We start from the raw sequence: 21,092 nt of genomic DNA, 5'->3' as shown, positions 1-21,092 counted from the left end.
TCCTTCCTTGTGTGTGTGCTCCCTTGCTCACTTATGTCCGACTGTTTGCGACCCTATGGACTGTAGCCTGCCAGGCTCCTCTGTCCATGGGAGTCTCCAGGCAAAAATACTGGAGTGGGTTGCCGTGCCCTCCTCCAGGGGTTCCTCCCAACCCAGGGATCCAACCTGTCTACTGCCTCTCCTGCATTGGCAGGCGGATTCTTTACCCCTGTGTCACCTGGGAAGCTCCCATACTACTCGTGATGTTAGCCAAAGGCCTAGAAGCATTGAAATGCACCCTCCTTGGTGCACTGAAAAAATGCACAATACAAATTAGATCCCACAGGTTCTCGATAAGAGAAGACACAGAGCATTCAAAAGCCAGTGCCTGAGTGGGACACAGGTCCTGTAGTGACCTGGGGCCACCTGCAAGGCCTGGGATAGGATGAGTAGGATGAAGCAATTTGTAAAAAAAAAAACAAAAAAAAACAGCAGCGTCCCGTAGCTCACATCATTCGCTCCCTATGGCTCTCATTTTCCTTCAGATCTAGGCAAACCACCATGTTCTTGGTGTTGTAACAAAAGGGAACAAGCCAACCCACGCCTCGCCTCCTTTAAACCCTTTCATCTGGGCTTGCTAAAGCAAACAAACCTCAGAGCACGCCTGCAAGGTTTTTGAGTTGTTCACCCCAGGCCCGACCTCTCAAGTCCTCCGGGGGCGGGGCGCCACGAGGGGCGGGGTCAGAGGCGATGTAGGGATTTCGGGGGCGGGGCACCAAAGGCAAGGGGCGGGGCAAGGGTGGACACGGCGCCAGGGGCGGGGTTACGGGGGCGGAGCCTCGGGGCTCAGAGGGAGGACTCGCGGCCCCGCGGAGGGCGGGGCGGGGCGGGGCGGGGCGGGGCGGGGCGGAGGGGAACGACCTGTGGAAAAGAGTCAGGTCCCAGCCTGTGCCCGGGGTCCCCGATCCAGTTTTGCCCGCGGCCGGGAGAGATCGGAGCGCAGCGGCCCGGCCCGCACCCGCGCCCATCGGAGCGCCCAGAGCCCGCGGGCCCCGGCGTCGAGCTCAGCGGCGTTCGACTCCGGCGCGTCTCTAGCCGCCATGGCCGCGGCCGCGGGCCTACGGGCCTTGGGAGCTAAGGGGTCGGGCTGGCTCCGGCGCGATCCGTGGGCTCCGCTCACCACCGGCTTCTGCAGCGGGGAGCCGGCCGGGATCGGGCAGCCGGAGCCGGGGCCGCGACCCACCATCGCGCGGCAGCGGGACGGCATCAGGTCAGCGGCCCGCCTGGGTGCGGGGCTGTTCCCCTGGGGGTGGCCGGCGGGACCCAGGGAGAGAGAGGGGCGCAGGAGGCCGGCTGCCAGCCGTGCCACCCCACGCAGAGTCCAGAGCGGCCCCGTCGGTGGTCAGCTCCGCCCGCCGCAGAGCCCAGTTTATCCATCGCAGTCCATCTGTCTGGCGGAAGTGTCCGACGTGAAAGGAATCCGCGGATGCGGCGTTTACAGAGGTCCCTTGCCTGGGTTCAATGGCCTCTGGCACCCTGCAGGATTCACACCGAGGATTTAAGTGGGGCCGCCTGCGACGGCGCCAGCACTGCCCGTAAACCCCAGACCGAGTCGACCTCGCACTTGGATTCAGCATGGGCAGCCTTGTGGGAGGCCCCTCCGCGGCTGTGCCTTTGAGAAAACCCTTCAGTAGAGGGCTCTGGGCCTCACAAACTTGACGTGGCTCCAAAGCACCGTCAGGCTTAGCCGAGCTGCTCCTTGGCCCGCAGCCAGAAGTGCCCACGTGAGGGCGGTAAATAAGTAGGAGGAAGGACACACCGTACTGAGCTCTGCCCTTTGGCTCCACAAACCTAAACCCCTTTTACAAAAACGTGCCTGGGCACACACTTGAAACTGGACGGTGGAGTGGTAAAGGCAGAAGGCCTTCTGCTCCATCCTGGCCTCACATTGACGTTTCCCTGGCCCAAGCAAGAGTGCAGAGGGAGGCCTACCTGACATGTCTTGAGTATTTAGACCTTACAAATCAAGCAAACTGCAAGATAGGTCAATATATTTCCTTCTCTCCTGACAAGTAGGCAGTCCTAAAATCTGGTGTGTGTGAGTGCTCAGTTGTGTCCGATTTTTTGCCACCCCATGGACTGTAGCCCAGCAGGCTCCTCTGTCCATAGAATTTTCCAGGCAAGAATACTGGAGTGGGTTGCCACTTCCTTCTCCAGGGGATCCTCCCTACCCAGGGATCAAACCCACATCTCTTGTGTCTCCTGCATTAGCAGGCAAGGTTTTTTCACCAGCTGAGCCAACAGGAAAGCCCAAGAGTTGGAAGGCTGTTTGAGTCCTCAGGCTCTGAGGAGTTCCCCCAAAGCAGTGGAGTGCACTCTTGGCCTGCAGCTTTGTTCTGTTCTTCCCACCCTGCCCTGGCCCCCCTCACCTCTCTCCCACTCCATCCTGCTGCTTTGCTGGGGTCTTGGCACACAGGTCCCAGACATCATGTGCAGCATGCCCACAGTCTGTCTACTCCTTCACCTCCTACACTCAGCTGCTCACAGCCACCCCATAGGCCTCAGGGTGCCCACTGCAGAGCCATGGAATTCCAGGGTTTCAGGTGACTGCAGTGGGGTGTGGAAGGGTGTGGTGATTTCCAGGTGCACACATCTCAACATCCCACTGGGCTCCTTGCTCGCCAGGAGGGGTACTGCTGGAAGGGGGCCCGTCGGAGCAGAGTTCTCCAAAGTGCAGGGGCCCTACTGGCCCATTTTTAAGGGCAAAGAAGGGCCCTTTAAAAACTCTGTTTCTTCAAATCTGGCCCATTTGGCATGGCAGCCAGATGACAGAAGGTGTTGTTGATTCTCCAGTGTGTGTGTGTTTTCAGTCGCTCAGTCGTGTCCGACTCTTTGTGACCCCATGGGCTGTAGGCCATCAGGCTCCCCTGTCCATGGGATTCTCCGGGCAAGAATACTGGAATGGGTTGCCATTTCCTCCTCCACAGGATCTTGCCAACCCAGGGAGCAAACCCACATCTCCGATGTCTCCTGCACTGCAGGTGGTTTCTTTACCAGTGAATCACTGGGGAGGCTCCCTGATTCTCCAGAGGTAAAACAAACACAAATAAGAAAGGAGGGTGTCAGGAATGGTTTAGTAGGAAGGAAGGCAAGCCAGCACTAAAGCAGAATGACGTCAGGCGCTGAGGGGCAAGCTGCAGCAACTCACTGACGTGTCCCTTTCAACAGCCGCCCCTGTGCTGCCTCCTGTGAGGGCCAGTGCTGAGCGTGGGACTGGCCTCAGTGCTGCGCCCTCCTCACCCCCAACCCTCCCTGCAGCCACCAGGCGTTATAGGTCATGTCATCCCTGCTTGACAGTGAGGAAACGAGCTCAGAGGACGGCCTGTTGGAGGCCACACAGCTAGGAGGCAGAGGGGCTGAGAGAGAAAGGCAAATCTGCCTCCAAAGCTGCCCCCACTCTTGCTGAGCCATTCCAGGGTGCTCTCCACTTGGGTTTAAAAGAGATGCCAGGAAACTAGACGAGGGGAAAATCCACGGTGGTTGGTGGAACTGGCCTTGCAAAATAGAAGTGCTGCTTTTGGTCGTGAATCCAATCAACAGATACATGTCAAGTGTCTCCTCCGCGTGGGAGCCTGGCAGTGTCTTGCCCCTCAGACCTGTGGGTGGTTTATGGCAATGGGATGGACTCCAGGCAGCTCACTGTGGCATCTATAGGGACCATCTCTTGCCTCGTAAATGGAAAGTTTACATTTTTATCACCTGGTGGTGATAAAATAAAAAATTTTTTAAAAGTACATTTTTATCAGCTGGTGGTGCCCTGGTGGTGACCTCACTCTTAAAGAGATCCCCTTTCAGAAGGGGTGGTGTTAAAGCTCCAGGTGCAAGACAAGGTAGCCACTGGGGAATTCAGACCTGCGAGATTCTCAGGAGGTGTTATCCACCGGGTTTGATGACCTTTGACACGGAACGGAGTAATCAGGTCTCAATAACCCATTGAACAGGAATCCAGGATGGCTTTCTGAGATAAGCAAAGACAGGGGGTCTGTTTGGTCACTGAGAAAAGGATGCTCAAGGGGCACCTTGGCAGGAGAGTCCAGAAGCCATGCTAGTGAATTTGTGGGTCTGGAGCTCAGAGGTTTGAACTGAGGCAAAGATTGGGCATGGTCAGCACAGAGGTGTAGCTGATGCCAAGGCCACGGGGAAGGTGCCTGGGAGGAGTGTATGGAACAAGAAGAGAAAACCCTGAGGATCATGGCATCTAGAGGTGAACAGAAGGCGAGGAACCCATCCCCAAAGTCAAGAAGGAGCAGCCGGAGAAGCACCAAAAAAACGAGAGAGGAGGGACGTGCTTCCAGAAGGCGGGTGGGATCACAGCGGCGTTGGGTTTAGTTCTGGCAATCGGGATTCTCGGTGGCAACAGCATCAGTGGAATGGCAGGAACAGAAGCCTGGTGATACAGGGCTGAAGAGCAAACTCGCAATTCAGAGCACTCTGACAGGGTGTGTGACGCTCAGGCCAAAGGAATAATGGGACACACAACAAATCAAGGGCATCTGAGGGCTGGCATCTTTTTACACAATTTTGCCCAAGGCCTTAGGATTTAATTTAAGCCTGTGTCACTGATAGGAGGGCAGCTTTTTAGGTTTGTCACAGTGAGCACACTAATTATTTCACTGGAAGGTTTATCAGCAGTCTCTCTCCACCACCGCCAGAATATAGGTTTCTGGGGCTGTCAGCATATCAGCCATGAGTCATTTTTGTGCTTAGGAGAGAGTATGAGAAGCCAAATGATGACTATGATGACTATCGCAACCACCTAAAGATGGCAGCAAAACCAAAGTGGCATTCCAGAGAAAATGGTTATTCTTAATGCTCCGAAATAAATTCAGTCATCAATGGGTTTCCCAGAAAACAGGCTATTTAAGGAAGACGCAAGGTGACACACACAGCAGTGGAAATACCAGATGCAGAATGAGGAAGGCAGAAAAAACATAGCCGGAGATGGCTGGGAACCAGAAAACACGCAACAATCACCGGGCATCTAGCTTGTTGACTGTTCCTTATAAGAGCAAAAACAAGACATTTCTGCGTGCAGGCAGCAAGGTGACAACCCAGGTTATCACCACCAGCTCATGGAGTACCTTAAAACAGCAAGCAAGCCTTTGAACGCTGGTTTTTGAGGGACAACATGGCCGGGAGACCCTCTTGCTGCAACAGTTCTGCATGTAGCACCCCATTCTCAAACAGCAGGAGTGATTTTGCTGGCTTACACAGTGTCACTCCAGGAAAGGTGGGGAGATGCATGTGCCTGCTGGCGTCTGCACCTCGGCTGCCTCTTCCATGGTGTGGGTGGGAGGAGATTCAGGGGCGTATTTTCATTCCTGGCTCCTTTTCTACCCATTCTTTCTGAAGAACAATGGGAAGAAGCAGGTTGAAGGTGGCCCTGCATGTCGGACTCCTCCAGCCCCCACCTGTCTTACACTCCATGCAGCCACTCAGCCTGGGTGGTGATTACCCTTTCTGTGGAGGTGGCGGTAACAGTCCGAGACAGACGTGGGAAAAAAGGGAAACAACTTGAGAGCAAGGGGAGAGAAGCCCCCACATTTCAGGTAGTCCCCTTGTTTTGACTGAGCTGTCACTCCAGAGAGTTGACAAACCCTCTCAATGTCCTCTGAGTGCCCACAGCTCTCTTTTCCAGGGTTTTAAAAATAGGTCCCCAAACCCTCCTACATTGTTGGTGGGAATGTAAATTAGTGCAGTCACTATGGAAAACAGTATGGAGATTCCTTAGAAAACTAAAAATAGAACTACCATATGACCTGCATCCCCACTCCTGGGCATATATTGGAGAAAAACACGATTCGAAAGGTTACATGCACTCCAATGTTCATTGCAGCACTGTTTACAATAGCCAAGACATGGAAGCAACCTAAGTGTCCATCAACAGAAGAATGGTAAAGAAGATGTGGGGCATATACATATATATGTATATAAAATATATATATATAATGGAATATTACTCAGCCATTAAAAAGAACGAAATAATGCCATTTGCAGCAACATGGATGGACCTAGAAAGTGTCACACTGAGTGAAGTAAATCAGACAGAGAAGGAGAAATATCATATGACATCCCTTATATGTGGAATCTAAAAGGAAATGATACAAAAGAATTTAATTACAAAACAGAAAGAGTTTCACAGACTTAGAAAATGAGCTTATGGTTGTTAGGAGCTTATGGTTAGGGAGCTTGGGATGAGCATGGACACACTGCTATATTTAAAATGGATGACCAGCAAGGACCTACTGTATAGCACATGGAACTCTGCTCAGTGTTATGTGGCAGCCTGAATGGGAGGCGGGTTGGGGGAGAGTGGATACGTGTATATGTATGGCTGAGTCCTTTCCCTGTTCACCTGAAACTGTCACAACTTTGTTAACTGGCTATACCTCAATACATAGTACAAAGTTCAAAAAAATAACAGTTCCCAAATTAGAAAGGAGTTGCAGGGGTCCTCATTTGTTTTCGCTGGCACACAACCCAGTAATTATAAAATGTTCTTTGCAGGACCATCATCTTGAGTGATCCAAAGAGAAGAAACGCGCGAAATGCGCTGTCATTGGCCATGCTGAAATCTCTCCAGAGCGACATCCTTCCTGAAGCTGAAAGCCAGGATCTGAAGGTCATTATCATTTCAGGGATTGATGACATGTCCATCCTCAGCATTCTGCAGAACCCAAAAGAGGTGTCTCAAATTTCTTTAGTTAACTAGGGCATTATTTTGAAGCTCCTTAAACTGTACATGGCAGGAACCTTGGTCCTGACACTACCTGCTATGGAAATTATAGCAAACATTACTGTGCAGTAAAAGCATGTGTTTCCATTTTTGGTGGAAACACGAGGCTATGCTGAGAACTGACGCCCTTGTGGGCTCTATGCAATGGGTTTAATCGCCAGAACTTTTGATAGAGTGCCTGGTTGGCTAGGACTAGGCTGTTAGGACGTACGATGGGCTTCTCTTCCAACTCTTACCAGGCTCTCGGCTGAGATGTGCAGCCTTCTTCAGTGGTGCCAGAACACGTACCAGATATTGCCCAGTTCTTTCCTTGCTCTTTTTTCCAGTAAGAATTTTTAGCCAATGAGCTGGTGATGATGATGATGGTATAAATAATAGCAACATCAGTATTTTAAAGTAGTTGCAGACGAGTAATATGGAAACTGCTCTGTGATGCTTTTGTATTTCTTTAATTAAGGATCAGTGTTTCTGGAGAATGTGACCTTTTATCAGTAGTTGAATATACATTTTCAACTGTTTTATGTGGTGAAGACAAAAGAAATACAGCTGGTAGAGATCAGCAGTCCTCTGACTGCTGTAACCTGGATACATCGAAGGCAGGTCACTTCCAAATGACACTGTTCCTTGGCTTGCTTAAAGGGAACAGTACTTCCTGTCACAACTGCCGTGATCAGAGGAAATGTAAAATGTTACCAGCTCATCATGGGATCACATTTTGCTGTTGTTGTTAATGACAACAATGACAATTAAACCACCTCCTCCGGTCCCTTGTTTTTACAATAAAGGGATTCTCTTCACGCCCTGACCTTCCTAATTCCAGCCCTTGGGGTAGACTAACAGACAGGGATGCTGCCAAAGGCTCTGATGGATTTACATGGCCCTGGGTGAGTTGATACACTCAGGCCAGGCCAAGTCTCAAAAAAAAGCTGAGACCCAGGGGACAACTCCGAAGATAGTTGGTTGCTGAGTTCAGTTGGTTACTGAGCCTTCTCCCTTTCATAATGCGTATTTTCACTGGTCTCCACCAGGGACCTTTTTAGAGCCTCACCCTGTGCTGTCATCATAAAATACTGGCTATAGCTCTTCCAGCTAACTGGAATTATTCTTATCAAAATCAGGCCACTAACTTTCTCTAAGGCTGTTTCCATAGTGAAAGAAATAGAAAAAAAGAAAAGAAACAGCTTTCTCTAAGTGTCCAGAGCATCAATTCGATCACTCCCTGAAGTTATTCAGTAGACAAGTAAGTGACTGTCTCAGCTCTGGCTGTTTACATCTTTGTCTTTTCTTTTCTCAACTGGAAACGTTGCAGCTGAAGGGCCTGTATTTTCTCCTGGACATGATTTAAAGGGACTGACAGATGAACAAGGCCCAGATTATCATGCAGAAGTATTTTGAACTTGTTCTGAGGTAAGCCAGGGTGATGGTCAACACTGCAAGCCTGAGAGTGATAACTGTATTAAATATTGAATTAGGCTTCTAGTGTACAGATAAGTATTTAAGCTATGATATGTCACCACTGCAGAACTACTGAAAGCTCTGTGGTCACTGGTGAACCCTTCATCCAAGCAAATATTTGGTTTCAACTTTTCAGAAGTGACTGTGGTTAGCATTTGATCATGCAATGGGCCAAAGAGAGAAAAACACACACTGCTACTAAGATTTGCCATTCCTGCCTTACGGGGTACATCTTGGTATCCACATCTTAAGTAAGAAGTAAAGAGTGGAACTGTAGCTTTTTAGAAAAGAAGGACCTAAGATTATTAAAATGTTTAAAGTTTTAGACTAAAACAACTCTGTCAATGGGAAAGAGAGCATTCATAACAATAATGATTTAAAAAATTATTTCCAAACCCTTCTTTCAATTAACCTTTATAATCACTGCCTCCAAGTAGGAAAATTAACCTCTTCATTTTTCCTCTTCTCCCTTTTCTGTCTCTTTAACCACATTAAGAAGGGAAATTGACAACAGATACAGAGGAAGAAGGGGGTTCCCTGGAGGCTCAGTGGTAAAGAATCTGCCTGCCAATGCAAGAGATGCAGGTTCAAACCCTGGGTGGGGAAGATGCCCTGGAGGAGGAAATGGCAACCCATTCCAGTAGTCTTGCCTGGAAAATCCCATGGATAGAGGAGCCTGACAGGCTACAGTCCACGGGGTCGCAAAGAGTTGGACACGACTTAGTGACTAAACAACATCAACAACCTATAGGAGGAAGCACAAAATTGGGGATGACTTATACATGTATCAGATCAACCAGATATTCAAAAATATAGAATCCACCTTAAGTAACACACTGTCCATTTAATGAGCATCTCCGGAGCACCTGCTATATGCATACTTGCAAGATACTGAGGGAAACAGAAGGAACAGAGAATTTCCAGCCGACCTGAAAACTGGAAATCAAGTTGAGAAAGAAGATGTATAAAGCAGTTTCATAACCCTAGGATTACTTCACCTAATTTCTCCTTCATACATTGATTTATTCATTCATTTCTTTGGTCATTAATGATGCAACAAATACTTGAGGAGACCTTCAATGTAGACCAGATAGAAGTGAGCATCAGAGAAGGGAAGGGGAAGGTGATTGGGACACGTTCTTGTTTCCCTCGCCCTTCCAGAACCCCCTAAGGAAATCATAGTTTTCATTTTGTGGAGGGACAAACCTGAAAAGTGATTGACTTGACTTCATAGAGGTGGAAGCAAGTCAGAGACAAGACCTGGTCTTTCATTTCACATTAATGATGTTTATGAGACATTCTGCCATTTGTTTGCTAGGACTTGGTGCTTTTAAAAGTTATTTCCTACTGATATGTTTGGCCAAATAGAAAATCAGCAAAGAGAACCAGCAGAGCCCTTCCATCTTCCCCTAAATGGCCTGCTTTTGTCACTTTGCTGTGATACTTTCATGAACTGAGATCTTAAACAGTCAGCAAAGGGCCACAGGGGAGCCGAGCTTCTTCAGAGGACAAAGGCCAGGTTTCTCGGAAGCTTCTACCATATGGATGCCCCCAGATCACTGAAAAAGACACCGATAGGACCTTGTCCTGACATAGTAAAAGAGAGGTTTAAGTGTATTGACTTCTTTAAGATTTTGTCTAAGAAAATCAAATCGTCCTGATAAGTCTGAGCACCATGAACTTGTGCAAGATTTCAGTTTGCAGATGTAACCAGCAGGCAGATTGGAGCAGAATGAGGCCAATACTTCCTCATTTTGTTCCTGCATGAGAAGAGGTGAGGGCTTCCCTGGTGGCTCAGACGGTAAAGAATCCGCCTGCAATGTGGGAGTCCTGGGCTCAATCTCTGGGTCGGGAAGATCCCCTGGAGGAGGGCATGGCAACCCACTGCAGTGTTCTTGCCTGGAGAATCCCCATGGACAGAGGAGCCTGGTGGGCTACAGTCCCTGGGGTCGCAAAGAGTCAGACAAGACTGAGTGACTAAGCACGCACAAGAAGAGGGGATGGTGAAAAGGAAGGAAGATCCATGGACTGGCTTGGCATCTGAATCTTATAGTAGATTTGTCACTGAACACAAGTGCCTCACGAGGGTTAATTACTTACACATCAAGAATGGGGCAAAATGAGAAGGAGAAGAAACACTTGATCAGGGTAGGATATTTTTAATGTTAGTGATCTACTGGATTGCCTAAGTATCACCCAACCAGCTCATGTGAAATCTCAGGCCTTCTTAGATGAAAGGCGGGTGACAGACTATGCTGCCCAAGTTACAGCTAATGGAGTTTTCATACCCTCAGTTGATCAGGCCACAGATGACACTCAGAGCTGAAACAGCCTTCTCTGTCTTTGCAGTCCGACCTCAGACCTCAGACGCTTTTATGCAGCCTCCTGGCTACCATAGCCCCCACCATCTCCACCCGCACCTATAGGCACAAACCCCCTAAACCCACCAGCAGTTTGGGGTGGGGGTATATATGTGCATTCCTCTGGAGGAGGGCCATTAGCATTTACCAGAATCTGAAAAGGTGACCCCCTTGAAGTCAAGAATATGATATCATATCCCTAAATGCACAATTGGTCATTTTAGAATAAAGCTGACAAGTGCCAAATGTTCGTGAACACAAAAGGTGAGTTCCTTGGGCAAAACCTGGGAACCCGTGAAGGTCATTTTCCTTGGAGTGGCTGCTGGGAAGCCAACCCAGAGTCCCTCCTCCTCTTCCTCCAGCCAGGGTCTAAGGGCAAACATTTTGACACTGAAGTTATCATAGCAACACAATCGTTAAGCATGTCAGGGAAAAGATGGAGAAATTAGCCAAGTTATTTCATAAGCTGCAAAAATAAGTTAAAATTCGGGGGATTTGAGGGCAGAGGTCTCACGCAAGCCAGTTTCTGGCTCCCCTCTCTGTGCACTTCGGAATTTTACTTTGAGGACAGCAGGGTGTTCCCCCCATCTTAGTAGAAGTGAGAGAATCACGGTGGCAACTGGAGAAGTAATCAGTAAGGAAGCTGTGTCCCAGCTTTTAACATGAGAGCCCCACACCGCCATCGCTGGAACAGAGCAGCTTGTTTCCCACAGTCACTCAACCCTCTTCTCTAGGGGGGTTGTGAGCGGAGTGGTCCAGGGGACAGCGCCCTCACTGAAGTCATGCTCAGGGTCAGACTAGGGGCCTGGAGTCAGACAGAGACGGCTCAGACCCCACAGCCTCACTCTTGGGTCTGATGGCCTTAGGGAGTCACTTGCCTGGTGAGCCTTGGAGTCCTGGATCCTTCCTCCTGGATCTCAAGGAGACCAAATCATACAGTCTGATTCACAGTTGAGATTTCATGCAACTTATTCTCCTTGGTCATAGAATCTGATACACTTATGGATTTGAAAAGAGCTCTGAACAGTAAAATCACATAAAATAACAAGCTTTGACGTCCACCTCACTCTTGGATGGAAGTGAAACAGGTGTGTTTGCTCCTCAGGTCATGATGCTGATCCAGAACCATCCAGTGCCCATCATCGCCATGGTGAATGGCCTGGCCACCGCGGCTGGGTGTCAGCTGGTTGCCAGCTGTGACACTGCCGTGGCAAGTGACAGGTCCTCCTTTGCCACGCCGGGTGTGAACAGAGGGCTCTTCCGTTCCGCCCCCGCAGCGGCCTTGGGGAGAGCAGTGCCCAGAAAGGTAACGACTCCCGGTGCCCCCCCCCGCCCCTCCCCAGCTGTGACCCTTGAGTGCCTGTGAGGGTCAGCTCCAGAACTTTCTTGTTGAAAGTACAGTGTGAGTCAGGACATTCTGCCCAAAGCAGCGCTGGCTAATGTACTCACGTCCTGTGTCAGGACGTTATCCCTCTAGCTGTCTGTTTGTAAATCATTGTTTTTCACTCTTGCCTGCCCCTCAGTACAGCTGGCTAAGTTTCCAGATTTGCTTTGTCTTCATGAAGGCAAACATCTTTTGCACTCATGTGAAATGCAGCTGAGACACAGTTTCACGGAACAGAAAGGCTGCCCATGAGCCGTAACAGCATGGTGACATGTGCCAGTGTAAGCGGCTAGGACACTGTGTCGCTGGCTTTCTGTTTGCTGACAGTCTGTCTTGCTCCAGAATGCTTGGAAAGGAGCTGATACATTGAATGTGTCACTTTCGCGGTGGCTGCAGGGACGTCCTGCACATGGTGTGTTGAACGTGCCCAGAGCTCTTCTGCCATCGTTGCCCTGAGTGAAGTCCACTTCACAAAGCTTTCCTCCTTCCTATAACATTGTAAGAGAGTGTTTACTGAACATCTCAAGTAAAAACTGGTGGTTTCCTCATTCTAGAAGAATACATCCTCATTCTCAATTGAAAATCCGTTTTTAAAGGAGGGTCAGATTCATAGGGCTTCCCAGGTGGCACTAGTGGTAAAGAATCTGCCTGCCAATGCAGGAGATCTAAGAGATGTGGGTTTGATCCTTGGGTCAGGAAAAATCCCCTAGAGGAGGCCACGGCAACCCACTCCAGTATTCTTTCCTGGAGAATTCCATGGACAGAGGAGCCTGGCGGGCTACAGTCCGTAGGATTGCATAGTCAGACATGACTGAATTGACTTAGCATGCATACATGCAGATTCATAGCAGGTGGGGAACCTAAACTGCTTTCTAGAATATATTGTCCATTTTAGCACCAACTAGGAAAATCAGCAGTTGCTCGTAGCCTGAGGCATAAAAGAAATGAGGCGCAAGGGAAATCGGGCCGAGGGTCCAAGTTCAGGGGTGCACGCCTGCCTTCCGTGTGCCTCCTCATTAGCTTTTACAGAAATATGTTTGTGAGAAAATTCTGATCACAGGTACCTACAAACACCCACACCATGAAAACCAGCTGGACATGGGCTCCGGGTGAGAGAAGGTGACCCTCAGAACACAACAGCTTGCTCCAGTGTCCTCAGTCAGGGGGTGTCTAGATCCCACCAGGATACACATTTACCTTAAATGTTATATATTCAATAAATACTTAAGTCCCTATTCAGCGCCAGCACCTTAAATTAAAACACATCACAAAGATATTGTCGGAGCTTATGAACAATTTTATAATTGCTATAATTGCAAATCAAATCTCATCTCCAGGCCTTTTGCACATTAAAGGTGGTGGCTGTCTGCTTGGCCAACCTGCCACTGCTCAGTTCCAACCCCTGACATTCTGGAAGATTCTGTGTTGAGGCCTTTGAAACCTTTAGATCAGCCCTTACTGTCCAGATAAGAATCTGCTACTGTTTAGGTATTCAGTCATAACAAACTCTTTTGACGACCCCATGGGCTGTAGCCTGCCAGGCTCCTCTGTCCATGGGACTTCTCAAGGCAAGAATACTAGAGTGGGTTGCCCTTTCCTTCTCCAAGCTAAGAATCTATTCTTTCTCAAAACAAACTTTTAAAATCAAGGCTTGCAATTGAGTCCTAGAAACTTACAGGTTGATCATATGTGTCAACCTTTAAATTAGTTTTTCAGAAGAAAGAAGGCGGGGGGGGGGGGGGGGGGAATGCGACAGAAACAGGCCTTTAATTCCCAGGGAACCCAGTTCCCAGAACCAAGCGACTTAAACCTCACCTGAGGCGTGGCCCCTCTAAGAGGAAAACGAGGGAGTCACAGAAATCTAAACCTGACCAAAACACACCTGCCTGGTCGATGCTTGCCTGCACCCCTCGGGGACATATTGGGACAGTGGCCACCGACTGTACGGGTGACGGGGCCGCATCCCCGTGCACATCTGCCGGGAAGCAAAACCGCAAAACCTTCGCAAACGTAGAGGGTGCCTTTGCACACCGGCCCCGCCCGGAAGCTCCGCCCCTTTCACTCCGGCTGCAGCAGCAGGCGTGTGTCGCCAGTGCCCTCTGCTGGTCATCGTCGGGAACTGCCCAGCTCCACTGGACCAGCAACCATGGCGAGGAGCTCTCGTGTGCCAACCAGACTGAACCGAACAGGCTGAACCTGAGCGCGAATCATTTCCCCCACGTGCAAAGTGCCCCCGCCCCCGGGGTGACTTCCACATGCATCCTCATTGCACCTTATAAACAACCTTCCTGGTGCGGCTGCTCCCTCCCCCAGAGCTGGCCTCGCCCAGCCCCTCAAGTAGTGGGTGCCGTATGCCCCGAGAGGTGAAAGACCAGAGCTCCCGCTTCCCAGACCAGCCACGTCTCCCTGCGGGAACACTCGCTTCCCCCTGTTTATCCACAGGAGCTCTGTGTATCTGGGGAATCTGAGTTCTAACCGTCTGGTTAATCAGAACCTGCAAGCTGGAGAGCGTTAAGTGACAGCCTAGCTACCCAGCCCCTGTGCAAATCACCAGAGAGTATGGGGAATGGGGCCTCAGCGGAAGCTGTGTCCGCTTCTGGCCTGGCCTCTGAAGGACTGTAGCATCGCCTCTCTGTTTGCCTCTATCCATCTATTCCTTAATTCACTCACCAAGAGACTTCCCTGGTGGTCCAGTGGTTAAGACTTCAAGCTCCCAATACAGGGGGCCCGGATTAGGTTCCCGATTAGGGAACCAAAGCCAGTATGCCGCAACTAAGACCTGGCACAGTGTGGGGCGGGGGCGGGGGACAACACTCACCAATAAATATCCTATAAGCTGCCTACTGTGTACAAGGTACATCTTCAGGTGCTGGTGATACAGAAATAAACAGAGCAGTTAAAAAAAGAAGTCTCTGACCTAGAGAGGTTCACATGCCAACAAAGGAGATAATACAATAAACAAATGTAAAATCTATAGTAAGTGGTGAAAGTGCAAAGAAGGAAAATGCAGCCTGAAAGAGGAATGGTGCTGGGGTATGATTTGCAGTGACATGTGACCGGAAGGAGACGAGGAGGGTCCCCCTCTCCTGGGCACTTGCAGATGCCATCCCTGCCAGAGTCTGGGGACGGAGGACCTTAGAGGTGATGGGCGACATAGTGTCTGAGGAGGAGGTAACTGGGCCGAGGCTGTCAGGAGAGTGAACAGGAGCAGGTGGGGCCCAGGTTGCAGGACGACTTAGTAACAGCCCCATCTCCTCCCGCAGGTGGCCTTGGAGATGCTCTTCACTGGGGAGCCCATCTCTGCCCAAGAGGCCCTGCTCCATGGGCTGCTGAGCAGGGTGGTGCTGGAGGAGCGGCGGGAGGAGGAGACCATGAGGATTGCGAGGAAGGTGGCCTCACTGAGCCGGCCGGTGCTGTCGCTGGGCAAAACCTGGGCCTGACGGATGGCCAGGACGGGATCAAGGCCTTCCTCCAGAAGAGGAAGCCCGTCTGGTCACACTGAGTGGCCTCATCAGAGGAGCCAGGGGCCGTGAGCCCAGTGGGGAGTGCTCAGGACCCCACCGCCCCACGCCCAGCCTTCAAACCCCCAACCATCACTGCTGCCTGTGACTGCAGCTGTCAGCCTGCTCTTCCAGCATTGGTAATGGTCTCAGTGCACACGTTCTGTGTTAGGAGCCACAACTCCTTGGGGAAGGGGTGACCTGGAGAGTCGGGCACCAATGTCAGCAGAAGGGCCATGCGCACCTCAGCTGAGCCAGCTGTGTGAGAAAGCCCACCTGTGATGCTCCTTCTGGAACCTTAGGTGAGAAGATGCCCCACAGGGGAGAAGGTGCTGTAAAATGAGGCAGGAAGGAAGGACTTCAGCCTGACTCTTACCAGAAAGTACCCCCAAGGTGGACGTGGTGCTGTTTGCCTTCATCAGGTGAAGCATTTCAAATCTCCACAAGATACTCTTCACTCTGAAAATCTTGGTTCTTTTGAAAAATAATCACACCTATGGCTTTGGGATAATCTTTGGGGTCTTTGAAAGATTACCTATTTAGTGAGACTGATCATTTTATCTTCCCAATTTCCCAAGCTGCTTAAAAGAAGAAAATCAGTTAGCTCTTTCTTTGATGCCTGTGCTAATGGACATCTAGCAGGTGCCTGGTGCTTCTCTAATGAAGGTCCCAGGTACTGGGAACCTGGACCCTGGACTGAGAATTCAAGTATTGCAGAAGAAAAGGAGGGACACAGAACACACATTATACCCATGAAGAATCATCTACTCCGGAAGCATTCCCAAGCTCTGCTCAGCTTCCGGTAAAGAGTCCAGATTAACTTCAAGTGTTCAAGTTCCCCAAAGATTGTTTAGGACCTGAACATCTTCTTTCTGGCTTCTGGCCCATTTAGGCTCCAGAAATGTCCTAGACCTCTGGTCACGCCTGGGGCCGATTTTTTTTTTTTTAACCTACCAGTTGAGTGGCCGTAAATGTAATTAGTACCAAAGACGGAACCTTGAGGCTTCACTAACTGGTTCTCATTCTAAGCCAGTAGAGCAATCAGCCCCTGGAAGGGCAGTCTCCTCAACAGTCTCTTTCTGTTGAGATTGGGTTTTTTTTTCCTTGCCAGAGTCTAGAAGGGTGACAAGGAGTGTTTTCTTGGAAAGGAGAAGCTTGTTATTAAGAATGTTCCTCAGAAGAGAGATCATCAGAGCCGCCACCAGTACATGCCAGCACCCCCATAGTCCTCATGCATTGCCCACCAGCACCCCGCCGAGCAGGGCCACCATCACCTCCAGCTTGCGGACGAGTGGGGGAGACGGGGTAGAGTGAGTGTCCCAGGCTCTGTCTGCTGATAAAGCCGTGAGTGCCCTCCCCAGCCTGCCCACCTTGTGGGGGAACCTGGGCTGCAGTGAGGCGGGCCTGCAGACCTGACCGCCACCGGGCAGCCTTTCAGAACCCAGAGCTGGGCCGAGCGCGCCCCCTGCTGGAGGACTTTACAAGCTCACCGGCGACGTGGGATTTGACTATTGGCAAACCACCAGTGCAGTTTTGTTGTTTTACTAGGAATCTGACAAACAACGGGCTGATATTCCAGACCAGGCTGTGAAGGACTGGCCATGATGATCTGCTCACTAATAACGCCGCCGGCGGGGCCCTTTCGGGTTGCCCGCCGTGGGGGTCATTGTGCGGCCACCTCAGACCCCACAGTGAGGAGAGGGTGTTATACTCTCCGGGCTTCTGTTGAAAGTCAGCAAAACCTTCTCCCACGTCCCAGTGAAAACCAAAAGTTGCCTTTCCAGTTTCGGTACGCGCTGAACCATAGCTCCCAACCAGGAAATTCTCAGGCCTCCAGGCTGGCTTCCCAGCCTGTGAGCTGAAGTGCCCTCGGGGGACGCGCTATAAATCCTAATAATCGTCGGAGCGGAAAATAATCCTGGAATAAAACCTGCTACCCAACCACCGGTGTCACATAATTCATCCCCAAGGCAGATATAAATTGGGGGTTAATTTGCATCTCTACTTCCTTCCACTGGGACAGTGAATAAAAGCTCTCTGGTCGACACACAGGACGACCGCTTTTGGAAAGCGTGTGTTCACCTTTCCTTCTGCACCGTCCGCTGCTCAGGGAGCTTCTCTGAGCTCAGTGGTCCCCGCGCCCGGAGGGGACGGGGCTGGAAAGTCAGTGAAAGGGGCATCTGTTCCCGCCCGGCCTGGGCCCTCGAGAAAACAGCGCGGATACGTGATTAATTTCCCTGCAGCGACTGTGCGGAGACCCAGCAGATACGCTGAGCCAGGCTAGCCTAGGAAGGAGCTCTCTCTGCTGCCCTGGTAGTTGAGAGGCTCAGAGAAGTGAAGGCAGTGGCCACAGTCGAACCAGCATCTAGCTGACTGTGGATCCCCTGCCCCTGACACCATACGTGTTTCTTTTCTCCCCCCAAAGATCGCTGTTCCAGCCAAGAGAGACAGACGACCGACGCACTCAAAGGAAACCAATCAGAAACTGTCAAGCCGCAGCAACACGGCTTTGCTTACCAAGGGAATTATGAGGAAAGCACAGATTTGACCTCGAAGAACACCAGGTTCAAGTCCCAGGTTTGCCAGGAACCAGCCGTGTGTCGGTGCGGGTGATGGGGCCTCTTTCAGCGCCCAGGTCCCCTTCTGTAAAAATGCTGCGTGGACCCTTTTGTCCTCCTGGTTGTGACATTGTGGATTCTGCAGCACTGGATTGGAAACTTGCCACAAGACCCGAAAACAGGTAGCTTTGCCCAAAGAAAATGCTCTTCTACAAATGGAGAAGATGGATTTTTTCCCTGGAAGTGGTGAAGAGTGAAAACACCTGATTACCCTGGAGAACAAGAGCTCCATCACAGATACTCGGTTCTTGGTAGCCACACCTGAGCCTTTTAAAGGTGTCCAATTAGCACGGTGGGCAGAGCTTTATCGAAACTGGCACTCACCCTAGTTCTTTCTGGTGGCGGTCTAGTCACTAAATCGTGTCTGACTCTTGTAACCGCATGGACCAGCCTCCTCTGTCCTGTATCCATGAGATTTCCCCAGGGAAAAGTACTGGAGTGGATTGCCATTTCCTTCTCCAAGGGATCTTCCCAACCCAGGGATTGAACCTGGGTCTCCTACATTGCAGGCAGATTCTTTACTGACTAATCCACCAGGGAAGCCTAGTTTTGTCTAGGGGCCCCCCTTTCCTCTCTGTTTTCTGCAAACCCACTGGACTAAGCTTTTAAATTGTTTTAAAATATTTGATTAATGAATGAGTATTCTTTCCTTGCAGTCATCAAGAGGCCAGAGTTGGTTGAAATTGACCTGTTACCATTAATAAATTTGTGAAATTTCAGTCATGCAAGGGTTTTCATTTCATGGTCTGGAGCCCCAAATGTATCTTTCAGTTTCCAAACAGAGGCCCCCTGAGAAACTGGCAGGCCATCCTGGACCTGTAGGGTGTCTTGGTGGGATGACCTGGCCCTCTCTGGCTCCCTGGGGGAGAGGGAGATGGCTGTTGCCACAGGCAAGGCAGGGAGGAAGACTAGGGGCTGGGTGAGTCCAGTGTTGTGGGGTTTATGTTCCCACCATGGATGTACCCTGACGTCCTCATTGATTTTATAATGATGTCTCAGCTTTGACCCAAAAAACAATTTGCAGTTATTTGTCTACACATTTAAGAAGTCTCTCGCTTTTATGTTCTATGTTTTCAATATATACCTTACCAAATTTTGTATTGAGGTGGTACTTACCACTTTAAGAAATTTCTAGGAATTTAGAAAGAGGGGGGGATTGTGTGGGTCAAAATGTCGTGTGATTTAAAGCTTACCAGTGCTTTGATTGATGTAGTGATTGCTCTGTGCCAGGCACCATTGAAGCATTTTATGGATGTAAATACATAAATCCTCACAAAATCTCTGTGCACTAGGCTTTATGAACCCTATTCTACAGAAAAGAAACTAAAACACAAAGGTACTAGGTGACCTGCCTGTCATCACACAGTCAGTAGGGGGCAGGGTTGAGTCTGAAATCCAGGGGTTCCACCCCTTGTACAGGCTTTTAGGTGAAGGCGACATCCCATCACTTCCTAGATACTTCCGTTGTGCAGGAAGCATGCTGAATTATTATTTTAACTCACAGTCTAGTGTATCATGACCCCCGTGTTCCAACACTGCAGGCCACATTAGTCTTGTTTATTTCTCAGAGCCTGGACGCTGCCCAGCATGGAGCAGATCTCCCATGAGATTTGCCGGGTCCAGTTCAGTGTAGCCAGGGCACAGTTCCCCCCAACCCCATCCAAGCTCAAGATACAGACATGAGAAATTTCTTTAAAATTCTCAGACCATATTTTCTAAATCAGTTTTGCAAAGTTAAGCAGTTGAACAGAACGTGAATTAAATCCATGTTTTCTCTGTATGTCCAGGAAAGTTTATAGAGTTTCTGTGTAGGTTAGTATTCAGGAGTCACATTGGATGAAATCAGACCCAGGGGGTTCCGAAAAGTCCATTTGCTTTCTTTAAAGCACAGCTGACACATGTTTTGGCCTCCAAATGCTTACATTTCTGGTGATAAAACAGAGAGAAAAAATTTATGGTTGGTTGGCAAGAGGTAAAGAACACCCCCTCCCCTCACAAAAAAAGTAGAAACAGGATTTAGCCATGGAACACATCTTACAATGAGGCCACCGGGCCAGTTGCCAAATGAACAGCATAGGCAGTAAGTACAATAGGAACCAAGAGGAAAAATAAATTCTGACTTATTCGTGAGCAGATGGATCCTTCTATGTGAAGCTTTAGTGTTTCAAGTCAGGAGGGATCTCAGCACCCAGCTACCTTAAAACTGTGACATCACACAGACGAGGTCTAAGTGACTAAAGAGATACAGACCTAGCCAGTCTTGGTACCCAATACAAGATGCTCTGACTGAAAGTTGGGGTGCCCCTCCTAGTGACATCCCCCCCAGACCGTCAGGGTGAACTGCCCAATAAATGCTCCAAGCTTTCCGGAAGTTTCCTTAGCACCATTCAGGAGAAAGGCAGAGCAAGTGTTTCGTCCCCAAACTCTGCTCTAGAGGCCCCTGGAGAAAGAATTTATGAGCTGCGGTGTCTCTAGTCCCTCCCGTGACATTTACTGGCGTTTTGATGAATGTCAGAGCAATTTTTCTGTCAACAGCTTCTCATTAGGGGCCTGGTGATGTTCTTTGTGACCACGATTTTACTCGGCGACTCGCCTGATCACTGTGAGGAGAAGAGGTTCCACTTAGAAAACATCCAACCCTACAGCAGCAAGGAGCTCAGATAATCCCACTTAAACACTCCCTGGGCTGACAGCCACCCTGGGACTCTGGCACTGACTTCAGACAACCAGCCAGCTTCCAGCGTGGCACTCCCTATCCCTTTAAAGACATATTTCAGGTCTGATTCTGTTTCTTTTTAAAATGAACTACAGAGAACTTGCTGGTGAAACGATCACTAGGATTCACTTCTCAGAGACGACAAGATCTCACCATGAATGACAAGTCCGGCCTTGGAAAAGTCTGGAACCAGCAGGTATTGGTGCAAGGTGTCTGGTTTCCTTAACGGACTGTTTATCTTGCCCCTGACATGCACTGTCTGCACACAGCAATGCTTCAGGAAA

General features: G+C 49.8%; 1 protein-coding gene and 1 long non-coding RNA gene across 2 annotated transcripts in view; one reads left to right on the top strand and one right to left on the bottom strand.

Annotated features, from left to right (window-relative positions):
- The first annotated feature begins 836 nt into the window (after positions 1–836).
- On the top strand, positions 837–18,811 carry ECHDC3 (enoyl-CoA hydratase domain containing 3). Its single transcript, XM_043479118.1, is given in 6 exon segments — positions 837–1,249; positions 6,547–6,670; positions 8,078–8,182; positions 11,696–11,896; positions 15,238–15,397; positions 15,400–18,811. Coding segments are annotated over 6 exon segments (837 nt in total). The 5' UTR covers positions 837–1,079; the 3' UTR covers positions 15,477–18,811.
- Positions 18,812–19,486: 675 nt separating this feature from the next.
- Positions 19,487–21,092, bottom strand: part of LOC122448108 — a 37,305-nt gene continuing 35,699 nt past the window's right edge. Inside the window, exon 4 of the long non-coding RNA XR_006271503.1 lies at positions 19,487–20,018. This is a non-coding gene — a long non-coding RNA (uncharacterized LOC122448108). The remainder of the gene's footprint in view (positions 20,019–21,092) is intronic.

The sequence above is a fragment of the Cervus canadensis genome, chromosome 10, assembly GCF_019320065.1.
Source record: "Cervus canadensis isolate Bull #8, Minnesota chromosome 10, ASM1932006v1, whole genome shotgun sequence".
Classification (NCBI taxonomy): domain Eukaryota; kingdom Metazoa; phylum Chordata; class Mammalia; order Artiodactyla; family Cervidae; genus Cervus; species Cervus canadensis.
The sequence above is the reverse complement of the archived record's forward strand: the minus strand, read 5'-3'. Positions and strand labels throughout refer to the sequence as shown.